A 22,320-nucleotide genomic window follows, 5' to 3' on the forward strand; every position below is an offset into this window, starting at 1 on the left:
CTGAGGCAGGAGAATCACTTGAACCCGGGAGGCGGAGGTTGCAGTGAGCCGAGATCGTGCCACTGCACTCCAGCCTGGGCGACAGACTCCATCTCAAAAAAAAAAAAAAAAAGGGAACTTTGGTCATAAAGGCAGATGTACAGAGGGAAGACAATGTGAAGACACAGGAAGAACATCTTCAAGTCAAGGAACACATGGGGCTACCAGAAACCGAGAGAAAAGCATGGAACATGTTCTAGTAAGAAGTGTCTGGGTTGTTTGGGGTTTTTTCTTTGGTTTGGAGTTTTGTGGTGTTAAATTATTTTTTTTTTGAGACGGAGTCTCACTCTGTTGCCCAGGCTGGAGTGCAGTGGCATGATCCCAGCTCACTGCAAGCTCCGCCTCCCAGGTTCACGCCATTCTCCCGCCTCAGCCTCCCGAGTAGCTGGGACTACAGGCGCCCGCCACCACGCCCGACTAATTTTTTGTATTTTTAGTGCAGACGGGGTTTCACAGTGTTAGCCAGGATGATCTCGATCTCCTGACCTCGTGATCTGCCTGCCTCAGCCTCCCAAAGTGCTGGGATTACAGGCGTGAGCCACCGTGCCCAGCTGGTATTATTTTTAAATTATCATGTTTTATTGAATTGTAGATCTCACAATTCTTTTTGTCTTTTTCACTCAAAATACAACAAAATACAGTCTATCCTATATTTCATGGGCTTACCTCTAGCCAATGGTTTTTAACTGCCATGTAATATTTTACATCATGAAGCTTTCATCCTTTATTCAAATCTTCTGATTATGGACATGTACTTCCTCCATTCTCCTGCTATGAAATATATTACCACTAGCTTAATTCAACCTTAAAAGTAAGGTCATCAGTATTGTGTTCTAAATAAACTTACGGATATACATGAAAAATGTACCTTGGAGCTGAATGGCTAGGTCATATGGCGATCCAGTATGTAACTGGAATTATGCTATACAGTGCCCTTTCCTCTTCCATAAGATGGACAGAAGTGTTTCTGTATCACTGTGTCCCAGACAATATTTAGAATTACCCAGCTTTCCAGTTTTTCTTATTTTAGAAGTTTAAAGTGATATACAGTATTATCTGCTGTTTCTCAGATTGAAATACGTTTGAGCATTAATTCATATCCTTTTATTCCCTTTTGTTTTTCCTCTTCTGTCAATGGTCTACTCATATATTGGCCTGTCTTTATTTGTATCTTGACTTTTTATTGTGTATTTGTTTATGGTGGGGTACTTTATTGATGATTACTAAGATTTTCAAGTATATGGGCTAGTCCCTGGATACCATTGACACTGTATTTATCTACAGTCTCTTGTTGGTATCTAACTTTGGTTCTGAAGTTTATGGAATGGAAGTATTTAATTGGAAAGACTAAATATATTAATTTTAATATTTTTGACTTGTTAGGATGTTTGAATACTCAGGCATAACTCACAAAATTATGCTACTGGCTTTAAAATTAGTTTTACATTGATTCTTAGAGTATCTTAATCATTAGTAGGATTAAATCCATTGATTCTTAGAGCCTCTTAATTATTAGTAGGATTAAATCCAAAGTACATACAGTGAAGATCATTTTAAAATTATTTAAAATGGTAAATTTACCTATTAAAGATGAAGCATGAGAATGGAGCAGGAAGTGTCACATAGTTCCACTTTTGTATGGATTTGCTCAGAGAAACCCCTGAGAATGAGACTGATAAGAATAATGGCATAAAGCGTTTGGCAGACAAGTTGTATAAGAAGTGGGAATAACAAGGGCAAATTTTCTTGTCTGGTTAGCTCTTTTAAAAAACAAAGAAAATGATCTTGTAAAGATAATTGGAATTTGGGAAAATAACAAAAATTAAGTATGCGTACAGGGTGGCAAAGCAAAATTAAGAACTCTTTCAATGTGTTAAGGTCACAATAACAGCACAGAAATAAATACTCTAGACTGACATAGAAATTCTAATATTGCAACTAATTTACAAAATAAATACCTTATGTAATATCAGTTGAATAACAATCTTTCCAAAGTTTCTATAATTACACAATTTATTTTTATTTTTATTTATTTTTTTCCCCGAGATGGGAGTCCTGCTCTGTCGCCCAGGCTGGAATGTAGTGGCAAGATCTCAGTTCACTGCAGCCTCCACCTCCCAGGTTCAAGCAATCCTCCCACCTAAGCCTCCCGAGTAGCTACGACTATACCACCATGCCCAGCTACTTTTTGTATTTCTAGTAGAGACGGGGTTTTGCCACGTTGGCCAGGCTGGTCTCAAACTCCTGACCTCAGATGATCCGACCCACCCTGGCTTCCCAAAGTGTTGGGATTACAGGCATGAGCCACCACGCCCAGCCAAGGAATGCATTTTTTAAAATAGCACCAAAATAACAGTAAAAGAACACACAGACAAATTAGACTTCATCAAAATTAAGAACATTTTATTTGGAAGACTGAATGAAATAAGGTGAATGAAAAGACACAAAATAGAATATATACACACGTATTTATTTTCTGTTTTTTGTTTTTTTTTGAGACCGAGTGTCGCTCTGTCACCCAGGCTGAAGTGCAATGGCGCGACCTCAGCTCACTGCAACCTCTGCCTCCCAGGTTCAAGCGATTCTCCTGCCTCAGCCTCCTGCGTAGCTGGGATTACAGATCCACACCACCAAGCCCGGCTAATTTTTGTATTTTTAGTAGAGACTGGAGTTCACTATGTTGGCCAGGCTGGTCTCGAACTCCTGACCTCGGGTGATCTACCTGCCTTGGCCTCCCAGGCATGAGCCACCGCACCTGGCCTATACACACATATTTCTAAGACAAGACACTTACTGAGATTACATGAATGTCAAAACCCATTAATTAGGCAATAAACCACACAAACAAAATTCTTAAAAAGATAGAAGGTTTTGTGTATAAAAACTGCACCTCAATGTTTTAAGATAAATGGTTCCACACAAAAATATGCATCTACCTCTCCTTTTGGAAAACCAGACTATAGGGTAACATAATATTTACTTATTAAGGATTCATCTCCTCACAAGTTAGGAAGGACAGCCTTCTCAGCAGTGGCAATAAATGGGAAGTAATAAAGATAATTTCTAACTGGCATAACAGATCTGGGTGAATCACAAAAACCACATATCTGGAAGGCAAGGTGTATGTTCTCTCAAATCCTGCTTTCCTGCTCATGCAGCAGTCATCTCAAACACAGTACAGAAGTTACGGGAGTCTACAAAATCTTTAGATGACTTATGCTGACGATGTGTGCTGCCAAAGGAGAATCAAAGGTCTGAGGTCCTGAGAATTTCTATATACCCCCAAACCATGAAGCCATAGTAACACAGACAGTTTTGGATGCACCTTTGGATGGGACACATCCACTCTTCTTGGCTACAATATTTTCCACTCTCTGTTTATCACACCTACCTGTCACAACTACTGTTCTTACCTGGCCCCAGTAGGTTTTACAACCAGCGACCTGCCTACCAATTCTGTCCTTCAGTGCCCATGGCTACAATGAAGGACTGGGAAATAAGATGCCATGAACAATACTAGGAAATATGAAGCATCACTGCAAATAAACAATTAATGCAGACCCCAGCACTTGAGTTTGTCACAAATGCCTCTTCTCAGGGAGACCTCTGGAGCTACAAATAAATCTGGCATAAAATCGACACCATGATTAGGACCACACAGCTCTGCTCTCTTTCCTAGGAGACCTTGGAAACCAATACAAATTAAGACAAACAGGACTAAACTTATTTTCTGATCTCATACTACGTCCCTGGGGGCACATAAAGTTGGAGCTGTTCACTCTTCACAGTGGCAGAACACATACATCAGCACATGGTGAGACAGCCCATGTCCCTCTTGGGTAATGTGGGGGAGGGAATATCCCACTATGGCAATCACATAAAAAAAAAAAAACCTATGAAGAAGGTAAACCTCCATGGGCTACAATAATCCAGATTGCTCTTCTTTGTCAAATTTGGGTTTTGTCTATGCCTTGAACAGTTCAGCAAAATGGAAGAGGACCCTCAATAGGCTTTTATTATATTACTCCCTTCAGAATTTGGTGAGCACAGTGGTCTGCATTCCTTGAGCACATGTGAGTGACTGATGAAAAATGTGAGGATATGCCACATGGTAGTCTGTTATAACACTGGGCAGATTAGAAAGTACAAGTAATTAATCTCTGGAAAGTTTCCCAAGTACTTGGACCTTGTAGTGAATCTTTCAACTACTGATACGCAGATGTATGAGGTTCAATTTCTGTTGGATCCCTTGAAAAGTCGGCTCTCTGGTATGTTATGGTGAATAAGACAATGGCACGTCGACAATTGCTAGGGCTCTTCTGTTGTATGTACTTTCTGGTGCCTGACAAGGGAGTATCTTTTGTTGAAGGCTTTCCCACATTTACCACATTCATACGGCTTTTCTCCAGTGTGGATTCGCTGATGCTCAACAAGTTTGTTTTTATAGATAAAGGCCTTCTCACATGCAGTGCAGTTATAAGGCCTCTCTCCACTGTGAACTTTCTGGTGTTGAATGAGGCTGGTGCGGTGTCTAAAGCATTTCCCACATTCACTGCACTCACAGGGCTTTTCTCCAGTGTGAACTTTCTGGTGCTCAAGAAGTCTTTTTTGGTGGCTGAAGACTTTTCCACATTCATTGCAATCATAAAGTTGTTCTCTAGTATGGATTCTTTGGTGCTGAAGAAGTTTAACCTCAAGGTAGAAGCCTTTCCCACATTCACTGCATTCATAAGGCCTTTCTCTAGTGTGGATTTTGTGATGCTTAAGAAGTGTTTGTTTGGAGATGAAGGCTTTCCCACAGTCACTGCATTCATAAGCCCTTTCTCCAGTGTGAATTCTCTGGTGTCGCATGTAGTCAGATGAGCGGATAAATGATTTCCCGCATATGATGCACACATAAGGCTTTTCTCCAGTATGAATTCTCTGGTGCTCAAGAAGTCTTTTTTTGTGAATGAATGCTTTCCCACATTCTTTGCACTCATAAGGCCTTTCTCCCGTGTGGATTCTCTGGTGATCAAGAAGTGACTGTTTGTATATGAAGGATTTCCCACATTCACTGCACTGATAAGCCCTTTCTCCAGTGTGAACTCTCTGGTGTCGAATGCGGTCGTAGGAATGAATAAAAGATTTCCCACATTCAATACATACATAAGGCCTCTCTCCAGTGTGGATTCTCTGCTGGTGCCCAACAAATGTTTGTTTGTGACGGAATGATTTCCCACATACGTTGCACACATAAGGCTTTTCTCCGTTATGGGTTCTCTGGTGTTCCACAAGTGAGTATTTGGAGCTCAAGGATTTCCCACATTCGATGCACACATAAGACCTTTCTCTAGTGTGAATTCTCTGCTGGTGCCCAACAAGTGTTTGTTTATGGAGGAATGATTTCCCACATATACTGCACACATAAGGCTTTTCTGCATTATGGGTTCTCTGGTGTTCAACAAATGAATATTTAGAGTTCAAGGATTTCCCATATTCCCTATGCTTATAAGCTTTTTCTCCAGTGTGGACTCTCTGATGCTCACTAACATGAACTTTCTCATTGAAAACTTGCTCACATTTGTAACGTCTTTGTTGAAAGGTCTCCCTGCTTCTATGTGCATACTCTTCTCTGCTGTGGATGGTGTGGTGTTGAAGAAGGCCCAGGATGGTTGGAAAATCCTTCTCAACATCTTTGCATGGGAAGAGATCGTCTGACAGAGGAATTTTGCAGCTATTCAGAAGCAAGGCACTGCTCTTCCCCTTTCTGATGTGTTTCTCTCCACTGTCCTGGTTCTGGTGCTGTTGCAGGTTAGAACCAAATGAAAACCATTTCCCACTGGCCGCAGAAGTATAAGGTTTCTGCCAGGGAAGTGTTCCCTGGTGCTCAGTGAGGTACAAAATGTCTTTCATGACCAGGATACAGATCTCACAAGAATGAGCGTTTGGGATGGAAGGACCTGGCTTTGGAGTCCTGGCCTGTGACACTCCTTGTGCAGAAATAGTGTGCTCAGAAGGGGCCTCCTCAGTCTCTATTCCATGCAAACACCCTAAAAGCATAAAAATGCAAGTGAAGTATATGCAGACTTTGGTGGAAGGGAACAGCTCCATTACAAATACCAATGGAACACAGGGACGGATGAGTCCACGTTTTGTTTTTTGTTTTTTGTTTTTTTTTTTGTTTTTGTTTTGAGATAGAGTCTTGCTCTGTCACCCAGATGGGAGTGCAGTTGCAGTCACATCTCACTGCAGCCTTGACCTTCCAAGCTCCAGTGACACTCCCATCTCAGCCTCCCAAGTAGCTGGGACTACAGGCATATACCACCATGCCTGGCTAATTTTTTAGAATTTTTTGTGGAGATAGGGATCTCATTATGTTCCCAAGGCTGGTCTCAAATTCCTCAGCTCAAGTGATCCTCCCACCTCAGCTTCCCCAAGTGCTAGGATTATAGGCATGAGCCATCGCACCCAGGCCATGGGTTTGTTTTCAGGACAAGGGAGCCGGAGTCAGGTCAAGGAACATCATACTTGTAGTATCAGGGCTCTGAAGGTTACCATGTAGGAAAAGACCCATAACCAGCAGGAGAACAAGGAATCGGGTACTGTGGTGGGAAGAGAGGCAGGGGGCATACAACTCCCTTCTCTGTCAATGGTTTTCAATAGGACGTTGTCTGATGGAGACAGGGGAGACCTGCATAGAATGTGTGTCACGCCACGAAAATGCAGTTACAACTGGATAGCGATGTTTGAGAGCTTAAGTAGATAGTCTTTGATTTACAATGGTTGAACTGATTTTTCCACTTTATGATGATACAAAAGTGACATGCATTCAGTAGAAACCATACTTTGAATTTTGAACTTTTCCCAGGCTAGTGATAGGCAGTGTGTATACTCTTGTGATGCAGTGGTAGCAAGCTGCAGCTCTCAGTAAGCCATGCAATCACAAGGCTGAACAACTGATACTCTACTGTGTTGCTAAGCTAAGATGTCTAATAAGTTGGGTGTATTAAATGCATATCTGACTTACGATATTCTCAACTCACAATGGGTTTACCAGGATATAACCCCATCATGAGCTGAGGAACATCTGTATCTGCACAGCTCATAATATTAAATACATTAGGTATAGGCTAATGTTGGAGAACACCGCAGAATAGGAACAGGAGAGATGTGGAGAAAAGAGGTAGGGGACAATCACAGTAGAAACGACAAGTAGGTAAATTGTCAAGCAGGCAGAGAAAAGAGAAAAATGAGGTATGGCCATGAGCCCTGGCACCAAAATAGTGGGGAACATACGACATTTGCCTGGTATGATTTGAGTTCAGCCCTGAAATCATGCACTCCCACTGCTCCTAGTCACAGGTCCCAAACCTCGTTAACCCCGCTTGCTATAGCTAAAGACTTCACTACCCTTTCAGGAACACAGGCCTTTTCCCCCATCCCCGGCTTAAGTCAGGAGACTATCTCAGTCCTGGAAGGCAGAAGAAATCCTAAGGGAAAGACAGGGAGGTGGATCAACAACACTGGCCCAGAGTGTCCCAACCCATGACAGACTACAGGAGGGAAATTTGTTACAAAAAAACGCTTGGGAGTGGGTGTTGCTGTCATAGTCTAGGGTTCCCTACAAATAGCAACCATGTAAGTACCTATAATTCCTGAGAAAGGCAGGTCCAAAGAGACGTCTACTAAAGGCAGGGGGAGAACCTGTAACACAGGTCCACCACAGAAGTGAACCTTAGCAAGGAGTGGCAAAACCAAGTGGTATCGGTTGGGCAAGTTACAAGAGTCTGAACCCAAACTCTTAACTAAAAGGCTTCAGGATAGTAGATGTTGGGGCAGAAAAAAACCCAGGCCTGGCAACCACAGCGCCTATGTCTTCCACAGGTCACGAACCAAAGAAAGAAGCAGGGCCCATGTCCAACTCTGCGAAAGACAGGAAACTCCTGGAAAAAGGGGAAGAGCAAAGTCCAGCAGAGGTCGATGGTGTGGTTTTAAGAGATCTTACCCACTGAGGCCATAAGCGAAAAGTTCTCCAGCATCACGTCATGATACAGGCACCTCTGAGCTTCATCCAGGAGGCCCCACTCCTCCTGGGAGAAGTACACAGCAATATCCTCAAAGGTCACATGGCCCTGCATGATGGGGGCAGGTGAGATCATGAGCAGACTCAATCCCCAGGAATCCCAGTAAATCTCCCTCCTCCCTAGTTCTCCAACTCAGAGGAGATACCAGGTCCTTAGAGTATCTCCCTCTGGGCCTTACATCATGGAATCTCATCCATGCTCCTGCTGGTTCATCTCGCTGGAGACCCAGATATACTGAAACCTGTGCTTACCGTCTTGGCTTAAAGTGCCAGTACAAGGATCCTGAGTACAGTCATACTCCCTCCCAGTTGTACACCATTCATGGGAACGCATCTCCAGATCATGGCTTCTACACCTTGAACTCCACCGCCCTCAGCATCCATGACACAGGCACTTCCCCGGCTTCTCCACATGCCACTCTGCTCAAGGGGCCCAGGCAGCACTTGCTAAATGCAACGTGGATCCAGCACCACCACACATCTTTGTTAGACTCAAGCCAGAGGCAGTCTCAGGACTGTTATGAAGACTTCCCCATCTGGCCTGGCTCTTTGTTCCAATTTCAGCCACTCAGACCTCATGTGAGCTCAGGTTGCCGAAGTCCACTTCCTCCTCAGTGTTGCCTGTGCTGTCCCCACACCTGTCACATCTTTCCTCTCTCCACCTATACTCAGTCAAAGCCTGGTCCCCAGCTGCTCCCACCACAGGCTGAATGACTCTCCCAGTCAATCTCATTTGCTCTTAACCTAATCTGTCACCCTGTCTGAAACTACTCAGGCCCCACCAAGAGTTACCAACAAAAGTTGGAGCCAGCAGAAGGGAGAAAAAGCACCAGCCCTGACCTTGGTGTCATTTGATCTCCATTACTGCTTTGCCTCTGAATGAATCTCTTAACCATTCCCCATTTAAACACTGTGCCAGCAGCTGGACACCCGTTTCATCCTACCCCCACACATCCATGGTTACTACTCTTCTTTATCTATGTTAGTGATGGTTCCCACCTCCAGGTGACCATGCAAGAGACCCAGTCACTAGAGAATACTCTCTACATCCTTCCTCACTGATGGGATTGCCACTATGACCTGAAGAGTGTTCCTCTTAAATTTGCCATGGTCCACAGGCCAGCCACTGGCTGATGGATAGCTTTCACTTGGATCCCTTCCCTGAACTCCACGTGTCTGTCTCTTGCTGTGCACCTGACACCACCACCAAGAAGTCCCAACAGGAGACTCCACATTGTGAAGGCCTAACTCCTGGACTCTGGTTTCCGATTCTGCATGTAAGGAGCTTGGAAGTGGCCACTCTGTCACGATAGCAAGTAAAGAGTTAAACAGACTAAGAAATGGACAGTTCTTCTAGGATCCACACAGGAAAGATAAGGGCACACGACACACCACTGCCCACAAGATTGGAGAGAGAGACAAGGGAATACAGGGGAATCAAGGCTCACAGGCGCAGAAACTCATGAAAGGAAACCATCATGCGAACCAGTGCCAGGTTAGGAAAACCCAATCTATAATACATAAATTATATACAATCTGTAATACAGAGCTGGAAGCTCTGTGTGGACAATTCTGTGAGCTGAAAATTCAAGAGGCACTTATCACTATAAGGGGCCCCCACAATCTTGCAATATTTACCTCCAGAAACTTAACCAAGTTCTCATGGTGAATACTGGAAAAAAAAAAAAAAATCCCCTTGTGCTTCCGCCAGAGAGGGGAAAATGAATCATTTTAAAATATGCCATAGCAATGTGTTCCTCTAAACAAGGCCTGCCATTGGGAGACAACAGTTAACCAAAGTCCAACCTACAGAGGTATTATCAGAGCCTAATCTATCTGGGGGAAGGGAAATAACCAACTACAACTCACTCTAGTAATCCTCTTCCACATAATGGGACAGAAAAAGCATAACAAAACACTACTTAGAAACACATGAGAATTTCAGTCAACAGGAACAGGCTCACTAAAACCTTAAAATGCTTGCCCTGCCCGCTGACACACCTCACCACCACATTATTAAAGGCCTATTTACAGCAATTCCTTTTACTGAGCTCATCATGTCTAGCTATCGAGAAAACATCACAGGCACTTCGGGAGGCTGAGGCGGGTGGATCACCTGAGGTCAGGAGCTCGAGATCAGCCTGGCCAGTGTGGAGAAATCCTGTCTCTACTAAAAATACAAAAATTAGCTGGGCATGGTGGCGGGTGACTGTAATCCCAGCTACTCGGGAGGTTGAAGCCGTTTCCAAAATGATGTAAGAATCCTTAGCACATACATGCCTGACCACAGAGCATCAAACTATATGAGGCAAAAACTGACAGATCTTCAAGGAGAAACAGATCAATCCACCATCATAATTGAAGTCTTCCACACTCTTTTCTATCTGTTACTGACAGATACAGTAGGCAGAAAACCAATAAACTTAGCTGAATTCAACAACACCATCAATCAACTGGACATAATCACCATCTTTAGATTACTTTGTCCAACAAGAACAGAATATGCACTGTTCTCAAGCTCACACGGAATATTCAACGAGACGGACCACATTCTGGGCCTGTTTTATAAATCTTTGAAACTTTCTATTTTCCTGATGCTTCAACATCCCCAATACATGATGAGTAACCCACCCCGGTGACCACGTACCCAGCATGCTAAGACTGGTCCCTGTCACAACCTCCCCTTTCTTTCTTCCTTTGACTGTGAATGACATTCAGACACACTAGGAAAGGCACCTGCCCACAGGTCCTTGCTCTCCCTGTTGGCTCCCTGCCTGCTTGGTTGAGTCCACTCCCTGAGAGCTCCTTCCACATGGCTCCATGCATTGTTTGCTGTGCCACCCTCTATGAGGACCTATGAATGTCACAAATCCTTTATGCCCCTCAGAGTTTCATTTCCATGGCAGTGCTGGAATGATCCTAGAGACCCCACGAAGGGCACTTACTCCCCAGTTTACAATACACAGTCAAAAAATACCTCTTAATACATTTAATAGAAATAATACAGTGCTCTGCGATCACAGTGGAATTCAACTAGAAAGCAGTAATAGAAAGATAGCTGGCAAATCCCAAAATACCCGGGAGATGTAAACAAGATTTAATGCATGGAACAAAGAAGAAATACTCAAGATAAATTTAAAACTATTTTTAACTAAATGACAATGAAAACACAACTTAGAATTTGTGAGATGCAGTGGAAGCAGTGCTTAGAATAAAATTTATAGCACTGAATACATATACAGCCGTCCCCGCTCTTAGCCACTATTCTGTTTTCCATGGTTTCACTCACCAGTGGTCAACTGTGGTCCGAAAATATTACATGGATAACTCCAGAAAAAAACAACTCAAAAGTTATAAATGACGTGCTTTTCTTAGTGTGATAAAATCTTACACTGTCCGATGCTGTGCTGCCCAAGACGTGAATCATCCCTTTGTCCAGTAGATCCACGCTGAATACATTACCTGCCTGTTAGTCACTATGTGGCCATCTTGGTTATCATATCAACTGTCTCATTATCACAGTGCTTGTGTTCAAGTAACCCTTTATTTTACTTAATACCTCCAAAGCACAAGAGCGATAATACCAGCCATTCAGATATGTAAAAGACAACCTGTTAAGTACTTTCTGTAAGTGAAAAGGTGAGAGTTTTTATTTTTTATTTTTGAGACAGAGTCTCGCACTGTCGCCCAGGCTGGAGTGCAGTGGCACCACCTTGGCTCACTGCAAGCTCCGCCTCCCAGGTTCACACCATTCTCCTGCCTCAGCCTCCCGAGAAGCTGGGACCACAGGCGCCTGCCACCACGCCCGGCTGATTTTTTTTGTATTTTTAGTAGAGACGGGGTTTCACCATGTTAGCCAGGATGGTCTCGATCTCCTGACCTCGTCATCCACCCGCCTTGGCCTCCCAAAGTGCTGGGATTACAGGCGTGAGCCACTGTGCCTGGCCTAGAATTCTTAACAAGAAAAAAAATATTGTACTCTGAGTTCACTAAGATCTACAAAAAGGACAAATCGTGTATCTGTGAGATTGTAAAGAAGGAAAAGGAAACTCATATTCTGTCACAGCTCAAACTGTAAAAGTTTTGGCCACAGTGCACGGAGATTTGCAGTTCCCTATATATGCCCATATCATTCTCATCTCTAAGCATTTGGACATGCTGGAGCCTATGCCCAGGAAATCTTCCATCACTTCATCCTATTGGATGCAGAAATGAGAACATCTCTGCATAACTCCTGACCCTGATTAATCATCCTGGGCCTGAGGTGACCCCAGGGACCCAACACGAAGGAAAAAGAGTCCCCGGACATCAGTGTCACCTGCATCTGTGGGTCGGAACCATAGCTTTAGGAAACAGGGCCAGTGAAGACCTGGGACTTCTTCCACTTACCTGTGATGGTTTCACAAACTCTTCTGTTGCCATGGGAATCTGTAGGAAGAAAGAAGCTATGAAATAAAGGTGTTCAAGATGGCATTTACAAAGGGTAAGTTGCTCTTGCCAACTGTGTGACACTAGACAAAGACCTAACCTCTCTGAGGTTGCCTTCATCTATAAAATGGAAACACGTAATGGTGGCTATCTCGTAGTGCTATTGTAGGCATCAAACTCATTCATACGTGTCCAATGCTAAGATTTAGCTAGTACTGACTATGGCATTAAGATTTCTGTAAACACTTTTTAAAATTTTGGTGTTTCTTACTTGCCATTTAAGTCTTTATGTGAATGTGACATCTTTTCAAATTATTAGAGGCTTCTGTGATTCCTTGACAATAAATACGTAGCGTCTTTTCCCACACCATTCTCTGATTCTGATACCAACTAGGTGTCCTACAATTCAATCCTATTCTAACACTAACTACCTGGAGTTGCATCTAAACCAACAGGTTTAAGGGCTCAGTCATACAAAACTGTCCTCACTTCATATGCCAATTGCAAGCCAATGTCCAGACCACTGTAATTTTCTTCACTTGGCTACAAATTTGGGGGCTGCCATGACCTCTCTCCTTAGGTTCAGTAATTTGCTAGAACCACTTCCAGAACTCAGGAAAACACTTTGCTTATGTTTACCGGTTTATGATAATGGATGTAACTCAGGAACAGCCAAATGGAAGAGATGCATATGGCAAGGTACTGGGGAGAGGGGGTAAAGCAGAATACTTCCATGCTCTCTTATGTCACTCTCCCAGCATTTCCAAGTGTTCACATCCTTGAAGCTTCCAGAACTCACTGTTGAAGATTTTATATAACCTAATCTCCAGATCTCTGTACCCCTCCCTGGAGGCCAGAGGTAGGGCTTAAAGTTCAAATTCTATAATCACTTGATTTGTCTGGTGACTGACTCCACCCTGTCTGCACACCCTAAGCCATCTCATAAAACTCAAGTATAGTAGTCTTCCCTTATCAGGTGTTTTGCTATTTGCAGTTTCAATTACCCACATTCAACTTCGGTGTGAAAATTATAAGTATTAAATTTCAACTTCAGCCTGAAAATAGTAATATTAAAATTTTAATATTAAATATTAAAATTCCAGAAATAAACAATTCAAGTTTTAAATAGTGCACTATTCTTTATTTATTTATTTTTGAGACGGAGTCTCGCTTTGTTGCCCAGGCTGGAGTGCAGTGGCTCGATCTTCGCTCACTGCAAGCTCCACCTCCTGGGTTCACGCCATTCTCCTGCCTCAGCTTCCCGAGTAGCTGGGACTACAGGCGCCCGCCACTATGCCCGGCTAATTTTTTGTAGTTTTAGTAGAGATGGGGTTTCACCGTGTTGGCCAGGATGGTCTCGATCTCCTGACCTCGTGATCTGCCAAGTGCTGGGATTACTGCGCCCAGCCAATAGTGTACCATTCTAAGTAGTGTGAGGAAATCTCACTCTTCCGAGTTCAGTCCCTTCTTCAACACAAGAAGGGTGAACAGTACAGTAACATATTTAGAGAGATGCGACACTCACATAACGTTTTTTATAATTTAATTTTTGGTTTTTTATTGTCTCAACTACAGTTACATAACTTTTATTAACTTATAAAATGTAATTGTTCTATATTATTTCCAGTTATTATTGTTCATCTCTTCTAGTGCTTAATTTATAAACTGGATTTTATTATAGGTACGTAGTCTAGGAAGAAACATAGGATATATATGTTGGGTACTATCTGCAGTCTCAAGCCTCCAGTGGGGGTCTTGAAAAGTATCCTCTGAGGACACGGGGGAACTACTGTTCAGACATTCATTGTTCAACTACTAAATGGTATAGCCTATTGTTCCTAGGCTACAAACCTGTACAGCAAGTTGCTATATTAAATACTGTCAGCAACTCTAACACAGTGATAATTATTTGTGCATTTAAACATTTACAAACTTAGAAAATGCAATTTGCCTCCTGATCAGAAAGAAATAAAATGAAAAGGTAGAGTAAAAATATGGTATCATAATCTTATGAGACCACCGTCATTGACGTGGTCAACATTGTTATGTGGTACATGACTTATCACAAGACACTTTTCACTGAGGAAATTACAAGGATTTTAGGAATTCCGTGCCAGGAAAGCATGACAAAAAGCAAACATATTTATTTTTTATTAGAGCACAGAGTTATAGTGGCATTTTAATCGGTTAATTGCTTGCATAAATTTAATCCGTTGAATCTATACAGTCTAAACTTGTATTTTCCTGGGAGAGCTGCTCTTGCTGGGCTTGGGCTGCTCCGCTAGTCTGGCTGATCTTTTTCTGGCTCCACACTGAGTGAACAGCTCACCCAGTCTTCTGAATGGTGACTCTACACAGTGTCCCACCCTCAAATCCATCCTATACAGTGTGTATTCCTTACACATTCCCTCTGGAAGTACCCCTGGGACCCCATGGCCCTCCTATATGCAGGCAGCCTCGCAAGGCCGACCCACACTTCCCCAGCCTCAGCCCTCCCTCTCTTCATTTCAAAGTAAAACCTTAAGATTTCCCGTTTAAATTTAAGGCTTGACCTGAGTCTAGGCCCCAGCCTGTCACCATTTACACATCACTGAGTCAGTTTCCTCCCATGAAATTTCTACTTATGATTCCAACTGCCCATATAACAACTTCACTCTGTGGCAGTTTAGAAACACCACGTCCAAAATTCAACTCCTACTATCTCCCTGAAACCTGCTCACCCACCAGATTTGTCAACTCTTGCAGGTGTTCAGGTAAAAGAAAAACTTGGGTTCATACTTCACTCCCACTTTTGCTCACAAGCACAAATGATGGAGCAGAAAATCCTGCTGGCTTTACCTTTAAGATCTACCAAGATTCTTATTACTTAGGTCCCTTCAGCCACCCGTCTGGTCCAGAATCCACCATAATCCTCCTGGAGTCTACTACAGCAGTCTCCTCACCAATATCTCCGCGTCCACCCTCATCACTCTGTAACAGTCTGTTCTCTCTACTCATGGCCTTTGAAATATTTTTTCAGACCCTCACTCAGATCGTGTTCTCCTTTAGTTCACAACCCTCCGTGGCTCCAACGACTCAGAATTAAAACCCGGCTGCTCAGGCTGCCATGGCAGCCGTGCCTTCTCATTCTCTGCTCCCCGCAGACACGGGTCGGCCCCCAGATTTCCGAATGCTCGCGACCCCGGCGCACCTCCCAGGCTCTGAGCGTGCAGCTCCCACCGTACGCAACGCTCTCCCTTCTTCACCTCGCCGCCCGTCAGCTCTGAGGACCCCACCCAGAACGCCTCGCTGTCCTGGAGAAGGGGCCTGAACTGCAGAGTCCCGCGCAGGTGACCCCAATCCGGGGCTTGAGGACCCGGGTGAGGATCCGAGGACGCCGCTCTCACCTGCCGCGTATTCACAAGCGCTGCCGCAGCCATGGGACTCTGGGCGGGGCGGGGCCTGGAGAGGCGCGCGGTAAAGCCCGGGAGCCGACGCGCGTGGGGTGGCAAATCGCTGGGCGACGCTCAGACCGAGACCAGGCCAGCTCCTCTGCAGGCGGACACCACCTCCACCGGCTTCCGGCTCCAGTTACCTGGCCCGGACCCAGCCAGCCTGAACCGCCTACCGGCGGACGGACTCCTCTGCAGCCAAAATGACCACCACCGGAAAGACGCCGGAAGATTCTGGCGTATTGCGCACTTACGCAGGTGCCTCTTTCCTGGGCAACGATTGGTCCAAGGCCCCGGCACGCTCGGCGCGCAGTATTCTGGGTAGGGTAGTTTCTACCACGCCGCAGTACGTAGCGCCCTGAGAACGCAATCCAAGAGGGTGAGGACAAAGGAAAAAACCCGTCGAACTAGGATCAGCAAAGCCTATTACATACACATGATAAAAGATTACGATTTGATCTTCATTTCTCAACACAAAAGTTGACATATATTGCATTCAGTACATTAAAAATGTTGACAATTGAGAATTGAAGCAGTCCTTAAATTTTTTCTTTTTTTTTTTAATGTAGAGACTATAAACCGAAAATAAAATTCAAAGGCCTCCCAACTATCTGAATGGACCCCTCCTCTCAGCATTAGAGAGTTAACCTGAAAATCTAGTTTAGGCCATGATGGAAGAGGGGGTTGGACATGCCTCATTCTACCCCTACAGCAATAACATCAACATAGACCTTAAGTCTGATACGAAACATTTACAATCTATTTCTCGGAAACGTGCTACCTGCAGGCTTCATCTGTATGATAAAATCTTGGTCTCCAACCAGGGTGATCACTAACAGTGGGGTCAGCATCCCCTTATCCCACACGTTTGTGTTTATTCTGTTCTTTGGCCCCAGATGTTAGTGGCTTGAATTACATAATGTATCTGTTATCATAAGTGGAACTGAAATGAGATTGCAAAAACATTATATCTTCTTTTCTTTTTTTCCTTTTTTTTTTTTTTTTTTTTTGAGGCAGAGTCTCACTCTGTCACCCAGGCTGGAGTGCAGTGGCGCAATCTCTGCTCACTGCAACCTCCACTTCTCAGGTTCAAGCGATTCTCCTGCCTCAGCCCAAGTAGCTGGGAATACAGGTGTGCGCCACCACACCCGGATAATTTTTGTATTTTTAGTAGAGACGGGGTTTCACCATGTTGGCCAGGCTGGTCTCAAACTGGCCTCAAGTGATTCGCCTGCCTTAAAGTGCTGGGATTACAAGCGTGAGCCACCACTCCTGGCCTTTTTTCCCCATATTTAGCAATTAGCTTTTGTTGCTACCCATTGTCTTCATTTCATTTTAGTTTTTAATTGTTTATAATTTTGACATTTTATAATTACTTGAAAAAGGTTAGAAAATTACCATTTAGATTGGAGTCATATTAAATAAGATGCCTATATTGTAAAAATATCCTTATGAATGTAATCTTTGGCTATAGGTTTTCTCCACTATTATTTATTTCTGATCCCCTTTATTTATTTATTTATTTTTTTGAGATGGAGTTTTGCCCTTGTTGCCCAGGTTGGAGTGCAATAGCACAATCTTGGCTCACTGCAACCTCCACCTCCCAGGTTCAAGCGATTCTCCTGCCTCAGCCTCCTTAGTAGCTGGGATTACAGGCATGTGCCACCATGCCCGGCTGCTTTTGTATTTTTAGTAGAGACGGGGTTTCTCCATGTTGGTCAGGCTGTTCCCGAACACCCGACCTCAGGTGATCCACCCACCTCAACCTCCCAAAGTGCTGGGATTACAGGCGTAAGCCACTGCGCCCAGCCAGGATCCTTGTATTTTAAGAGTTTTAAGTGCCGGGCACAGTGGTTCACGCCTGTAATCCCGCACTTTGAGCGAGTGGACAGCGTGGATACGGTCAGGAGATGGAGATCCATACCTGAGCCTCACACATCGGTCGCAAAACCTCTGTCTATAAAAAATACAAAAATTCATAGCAGGGCAGCAGGTGGCCAAAATTAAACCTCAAAAAAAAAAGCAGGGCCTGTAGTTCCCAGCTACTCAGGGAAGAGCTGAGGCAGAGAGGAATGGTAGTGAACCCGGGAGGCCGAATGTTGCAGTGGAGCCGAGATCCTGCCACGCACTCCAGCCCTGGGCCGACAGAGCAAGATTCGTCTCAAAAAAAAAAAAAAAAGTTTTACATTGTGCTTCTATATTTCCTTAAAATTACCTAATTTTAGTGTAATATTGCCAACTTTTAAGAGGCTTATTTTTTCAATGTATCAATAGCAATACATTTTGCCAAAACATGATTATGGACATGACTTTTACATATTTTGTGTATATTTTGCCTTGTATATACCCATACAATTTTTAATTGAAAATGTGTATAGACATAATCAGTGATTTACATGCAGCTGTAAAAAATAATACGGAAAGATCCTGTGTATACATTATATTACCTAGTTTCTTCCAGGATAACATTTGCAAGACTATATTATAATATCAAAACAAAGATATTGATAATGATCCTTTCCAATGTTCTCATTCAGATTTCATTACTTTTACTTATATTTAGTTGTGTGTGTGTGTGTGTGTGTTCACATATGTGTCTGTTTTAAAACCACATGAAGCCTTTTTTAAAAACATCTTGCCTGCATTGGCAATCATGCTGACACACAATCAAACTCGCTTTTTTGTTCATTTCACCTTTCATTGCATGGATTTTTCAAATTTCACTTTGATTTAATGTTGTAAAAAAATTATGTACAGGCTGAGCGCTGTGGCTCACACCTGTAATCACAGCACTTTGGGTGGCCAAGGCAGGTGGATCACGATGTCAGGAGATCGAGACCATCTTGGCCAACATGGTGAAACCCCATCTCCACTAAGATACAAAAAATTAGTTGGGTGTGGTGGTGCAGGCCTGTTGTCCCAACTATTCGGGAGGCTGAGGCAGGAGAATCACTTGAACCCGGGAGGCAGAGGTTGCAGTGAGCTGAGATTGCGCCACTGCACTGCAGCCTGGCAACAGAGCAAAACTCTGTCTCAAAACGAAACAAAACAAAACAAAACAAAAACAATATTTAAATTTGTGAAAAGACAAAGGTATAACAGAAGAAAATTGTATAAAGTATCAGTTCTGTCCCCTTTGTCTATCAGCACTCTGTCCTTTTATGTTTTTACTTGCTTCAAAAAATATGTACACAATTCTGGAATGTGAATTTTCAATGCAAAATATACCCTGGAGAAACTCCATTAAGTCAGTTCTGCAATAATGCAATGTATGCATTCTTGAAAACATGGAATTATGCAAAATACAAAATAAAATCACAGGACTTGTGGAGACCATCTGTGAAAGATAAAATATAGAAGTATAATAAGACAACAGGCCGGGCGCGGTGACTCAAGCCTGTAATCCCAGCACTTTGGGAGGCCGAGACGGGCGGATCACGAGGTCAGGAGATCAAGACCATCCTGGCTAACACGGTGAAACCCCGTCTCTACTAAAACACAAAAAACTAGCCGGGCGACCTGGTGGGCGCCTGTAGTCCCAGCTACTCGGGAGGCTGAGGCAGGAGAATGGCGTGAACCCGGGAGGCGGAGCTTGCAGTGAGCTGAGATCCGGTCACTGCACTCCAGCCTGGGCGACAGAGCGAGACTCCGTCTCAAAAAAAAAAAAAGACAACAATTTTACACATGTAAAACATTTAATAAATAATTAATATGATAAATATGGCACTTTACTTTAAAAGCCTGAATTTTGCCTGTGAAAGTGGGAGCCAAGGGTTGCAGCTTATGAGTTACTGTGAAGTGGTGGTAGGAGAATTACATAAAATCAGATGGAAAGTGTAACACTAATATGGATGGGTTTAGCTCACACCATTGGGTGAACTGATGTTACCAGTAGATTTTCAAATTGTGTTCTTGCATGAGTTTTATATTCCTACATAACTTATTTTAGCTGGGTACAGTTTTCTGCATTCATCTCTTTCCTGCAGACAAAGCAACGAGGAACAATCACAAATTTTGTGTTGTGTTCAAGGTGTTTCCTAATTTTCAATGGTGTTGGAAAATCCTGAAACACTGATGGGACATATATACAGAGATCTTTACTAATCTCTAAAGTTGTGGTGATCTGTTGTGTAGTTTTGCTGTCATTCATTCACTCAGACTCTTGTAGATGGACACTGAGGCTATTTCCAATGCAGTTTTCAGGAACTGCCTTTGGGCAAGTATCCATAAAGTGTCAATGCTCAATTAAAGTGGGGAATATGCAATAGGATAAGCACAGAAAAGTACTCTCCATGGTGATGGTAAGACATCTATTTTTTTTTCCCCTATTTATTCTTCTGACTTCAACTGAAATCAACACATCCTAGATATCAGGTAATTTAGTTTGAAAAGTTGAAATCTTCCTTGAACAGACTGGAATTGGAATCCTGGGAAATTCCTCACTCTTTTGTCTTTACAGCTTCCCTTTGCTCACTGGACAGAAGTTGAGACCCACAGACCTGATTCTCAACCAACTGGCCTAAGGCAACTGCTTGGTCCTTTCCTACAAAGGGATACCTCAAATAATGGAGGCCTTTGGGTCAAAATATTTGCTGGATGATGCAGGATGTAAACTTTCTTTTATTTATTTTTTTTATTTTAGTTTTATTTTATTTTTTTTTGAGATGGAGTCTCGCTCTGTCACCCAGGCTGGAGTGCTGTGGCCGGATCTCAGCTCACTGCAAGCTCCGCCTCCCGGGTTCACGCCATTCTCCTGCCTCAGCCTCCCGGGTAGCTGGGACTACAGGCGTCCGCCACTACGCCCGGCTAGTTTTTTGTAGTTTTAGTAGAGACGGGGTTTCACCGTGTTAGCCAGGATGGTCTCGATCGCCTGACCTCATGATCCGCCCGTCTCGGCCTCCCAAACTGCTGGGATAACAGGCTTGAGCCACCGCGCCCGGCCAACTTTCTTTTATTATTACAGACTAGGCACAGGGGTTTCCTTCAGCAGTATCCGCCTCCTCAATGGCTTCCAAGCTATTAAGTTCAACCCCAGGATATGGAGGTGACGGACTTCAAGATTAGATCCCCAAAGGTCATTGGCTTCTCTTGTTTCTTGTGCTGGATTTTGCATCTCTTGATGAACACATGTATTCTTAAAATAGTGACTGGTCCATTGAACAGGAAAAACCTTAATGAAGAAAGGAATTATAGAGTCTGTTACTGTGCAATTCAAGACAGATTTGGCTTATTCTATGCAATCACATATTTTTCCCCCGACTTTATGAGTTTGGTTTTCATGGTCCGGGCCAGTGGCTCCATGGTCTTTGTCCTGCACAGGCACAAGCAGCGAGTCCAACACATTCACAATCACAGACTCTCCTCCAGACTTTCCCATGAGGCCAGAGCCACATACACTACCCTAATCCTGGTCTGCTCCTTGTTCACCTTTTATTCAATCTATAGCGTGTTAACTTTAGGATGACTTCAGCTGCAATCCCAGGCCATTGGATGGTGAACATCTCTGTGCCAGTGGTCTCATGTTTCACAGCATTCAACCCCTTTGTGCTCATCAGCAGTGACACCGGGGTCTCTCAATTCTGCTTTGCCTGTAGGACCGAGACAAATTGATTTTGTAATCTGATTACAGTGCTATGAGTCTGTTTTCTTCATGGCATGTAATCATTCATTTCAATATTTGTTAACATGTAGCAAACAATTAAATGGTAGAAATTTTGGATGCAATGGCAAATAACACCAGTTATATTCCTGCCCACATGGGGGACCTTATAATAGAACTAAAAATGACTATCTCAATTATACAAAGATTATCCAATCTAATTACGTTAGGATCTTCAGAAGAGAAGTTCAGGAAATTTTGAAATAGTGTTACAGAAGTAAAATTTTAACTTTAGAGAATTATCAGAAATGTCTCACTTTTATGAGGATACATGGAAAATTTTTTAAAATATATATTTTGAAACATAATTGGGTCCAATTCTCTCTGACAGAGGGAAAATCACCTAGAATGATCCCATACGGCCTTAAGGAGTTGGAAGAAATTGTATGTGTTTGGAATGTAGAGAGATAGTAGAGTAGCAGAATATGAATCTAGAAAGGAAGTTTGTAGGTGCACTCTTAGGACAGGCTGAGAAATCTGAGCATTTGTTTAAAGAAACTGACAAATCCATGAGCTAGTTCAATCTGGATTAAAATATCAGTTGACATTAAAATTATTTTAAAATNAAGGTCATTTATTAAAGTATTTATTAGGGTAATCCTAATTTTGATACATGTGTTATTTACGTTACATTTATCTCGAATTTAAACAGATTTCCTTTTTTCATAGATAAGAAGTTACTGTATTTAATTTTTATT

General features: G+C 43.0%; 2 protein-coding genes across 3 annotated transcripts; one reads left to right on the forward strand and one right to left on the reverse strand.

Annotated features, from left to right (window-relative positions):
• Positions 1-2,425: 2,425 nt before the first annotated feature.
• On the reverse strand, positions 2,426-16,223 carry ZNF549 (zinc finger protein 549). 2 transcript variants are annotated; one of them, XM_017885456.1, is made up of 4 exons: positions 15,919-16,223; positions 12,494-12,532; positions 8,027-8,153; positions 2,426-6,071 (listed from the first exon to the last, which is right to left on the reverse strand). In XM_017885456.1, exons 1-4 carry the CDS (start codon positions 15,949-15,951, stop codon positions 4,348-4,350), a joined length of 1,923 nt encoding a protein of 640 aa, XP_017740945.1. In that variant the 5' UTR covers positions 15,952-16,223; the 3' UTR covers positions 2,426-4,347. The 2 variants fall into 2 exon arrangements, with proteins under 2 accessions (XP_017740945.1, XP_017740946.1); XM_017885457.1 differs by lacking the exon at positions 15,919-16,223 and adding an exon at positions 15,723-15,912.
• Positions 16,224-21,001: 4,778 nt separating this feature from the next.
• Positions 21,002-21,427, forward strand: VN1R1 (vomeronasal 1 receptor 1). Its single transcript, XM_017885388.1, has one exon. It carries the CDS (start codon positions 21,002-21,004, stop codon positions 21,425-21,427), a length of 426 nt encoding a protein of 141 aa, XP_017740877.1.
• Positions 21,428-22,320: the final 893 nt, after the last annotated feature.

This window comes from Rhinopithecus bieti, unplaced genomic scaffold (genome assembly GCF_001698545.2).
Source record: "Rhinopithecus bieti isolate Rb0 unplaced genomic scaffold, ASM169854v2 scaffold_15006, whole genome shotgun sequence".
NCBI classification, from domain to species: Eukaryota; Metazoa; Chordata; class Mammalia; order Primates; family Cercopithecidae; genus Rhinopithecus; species Rhinopithecus bieti.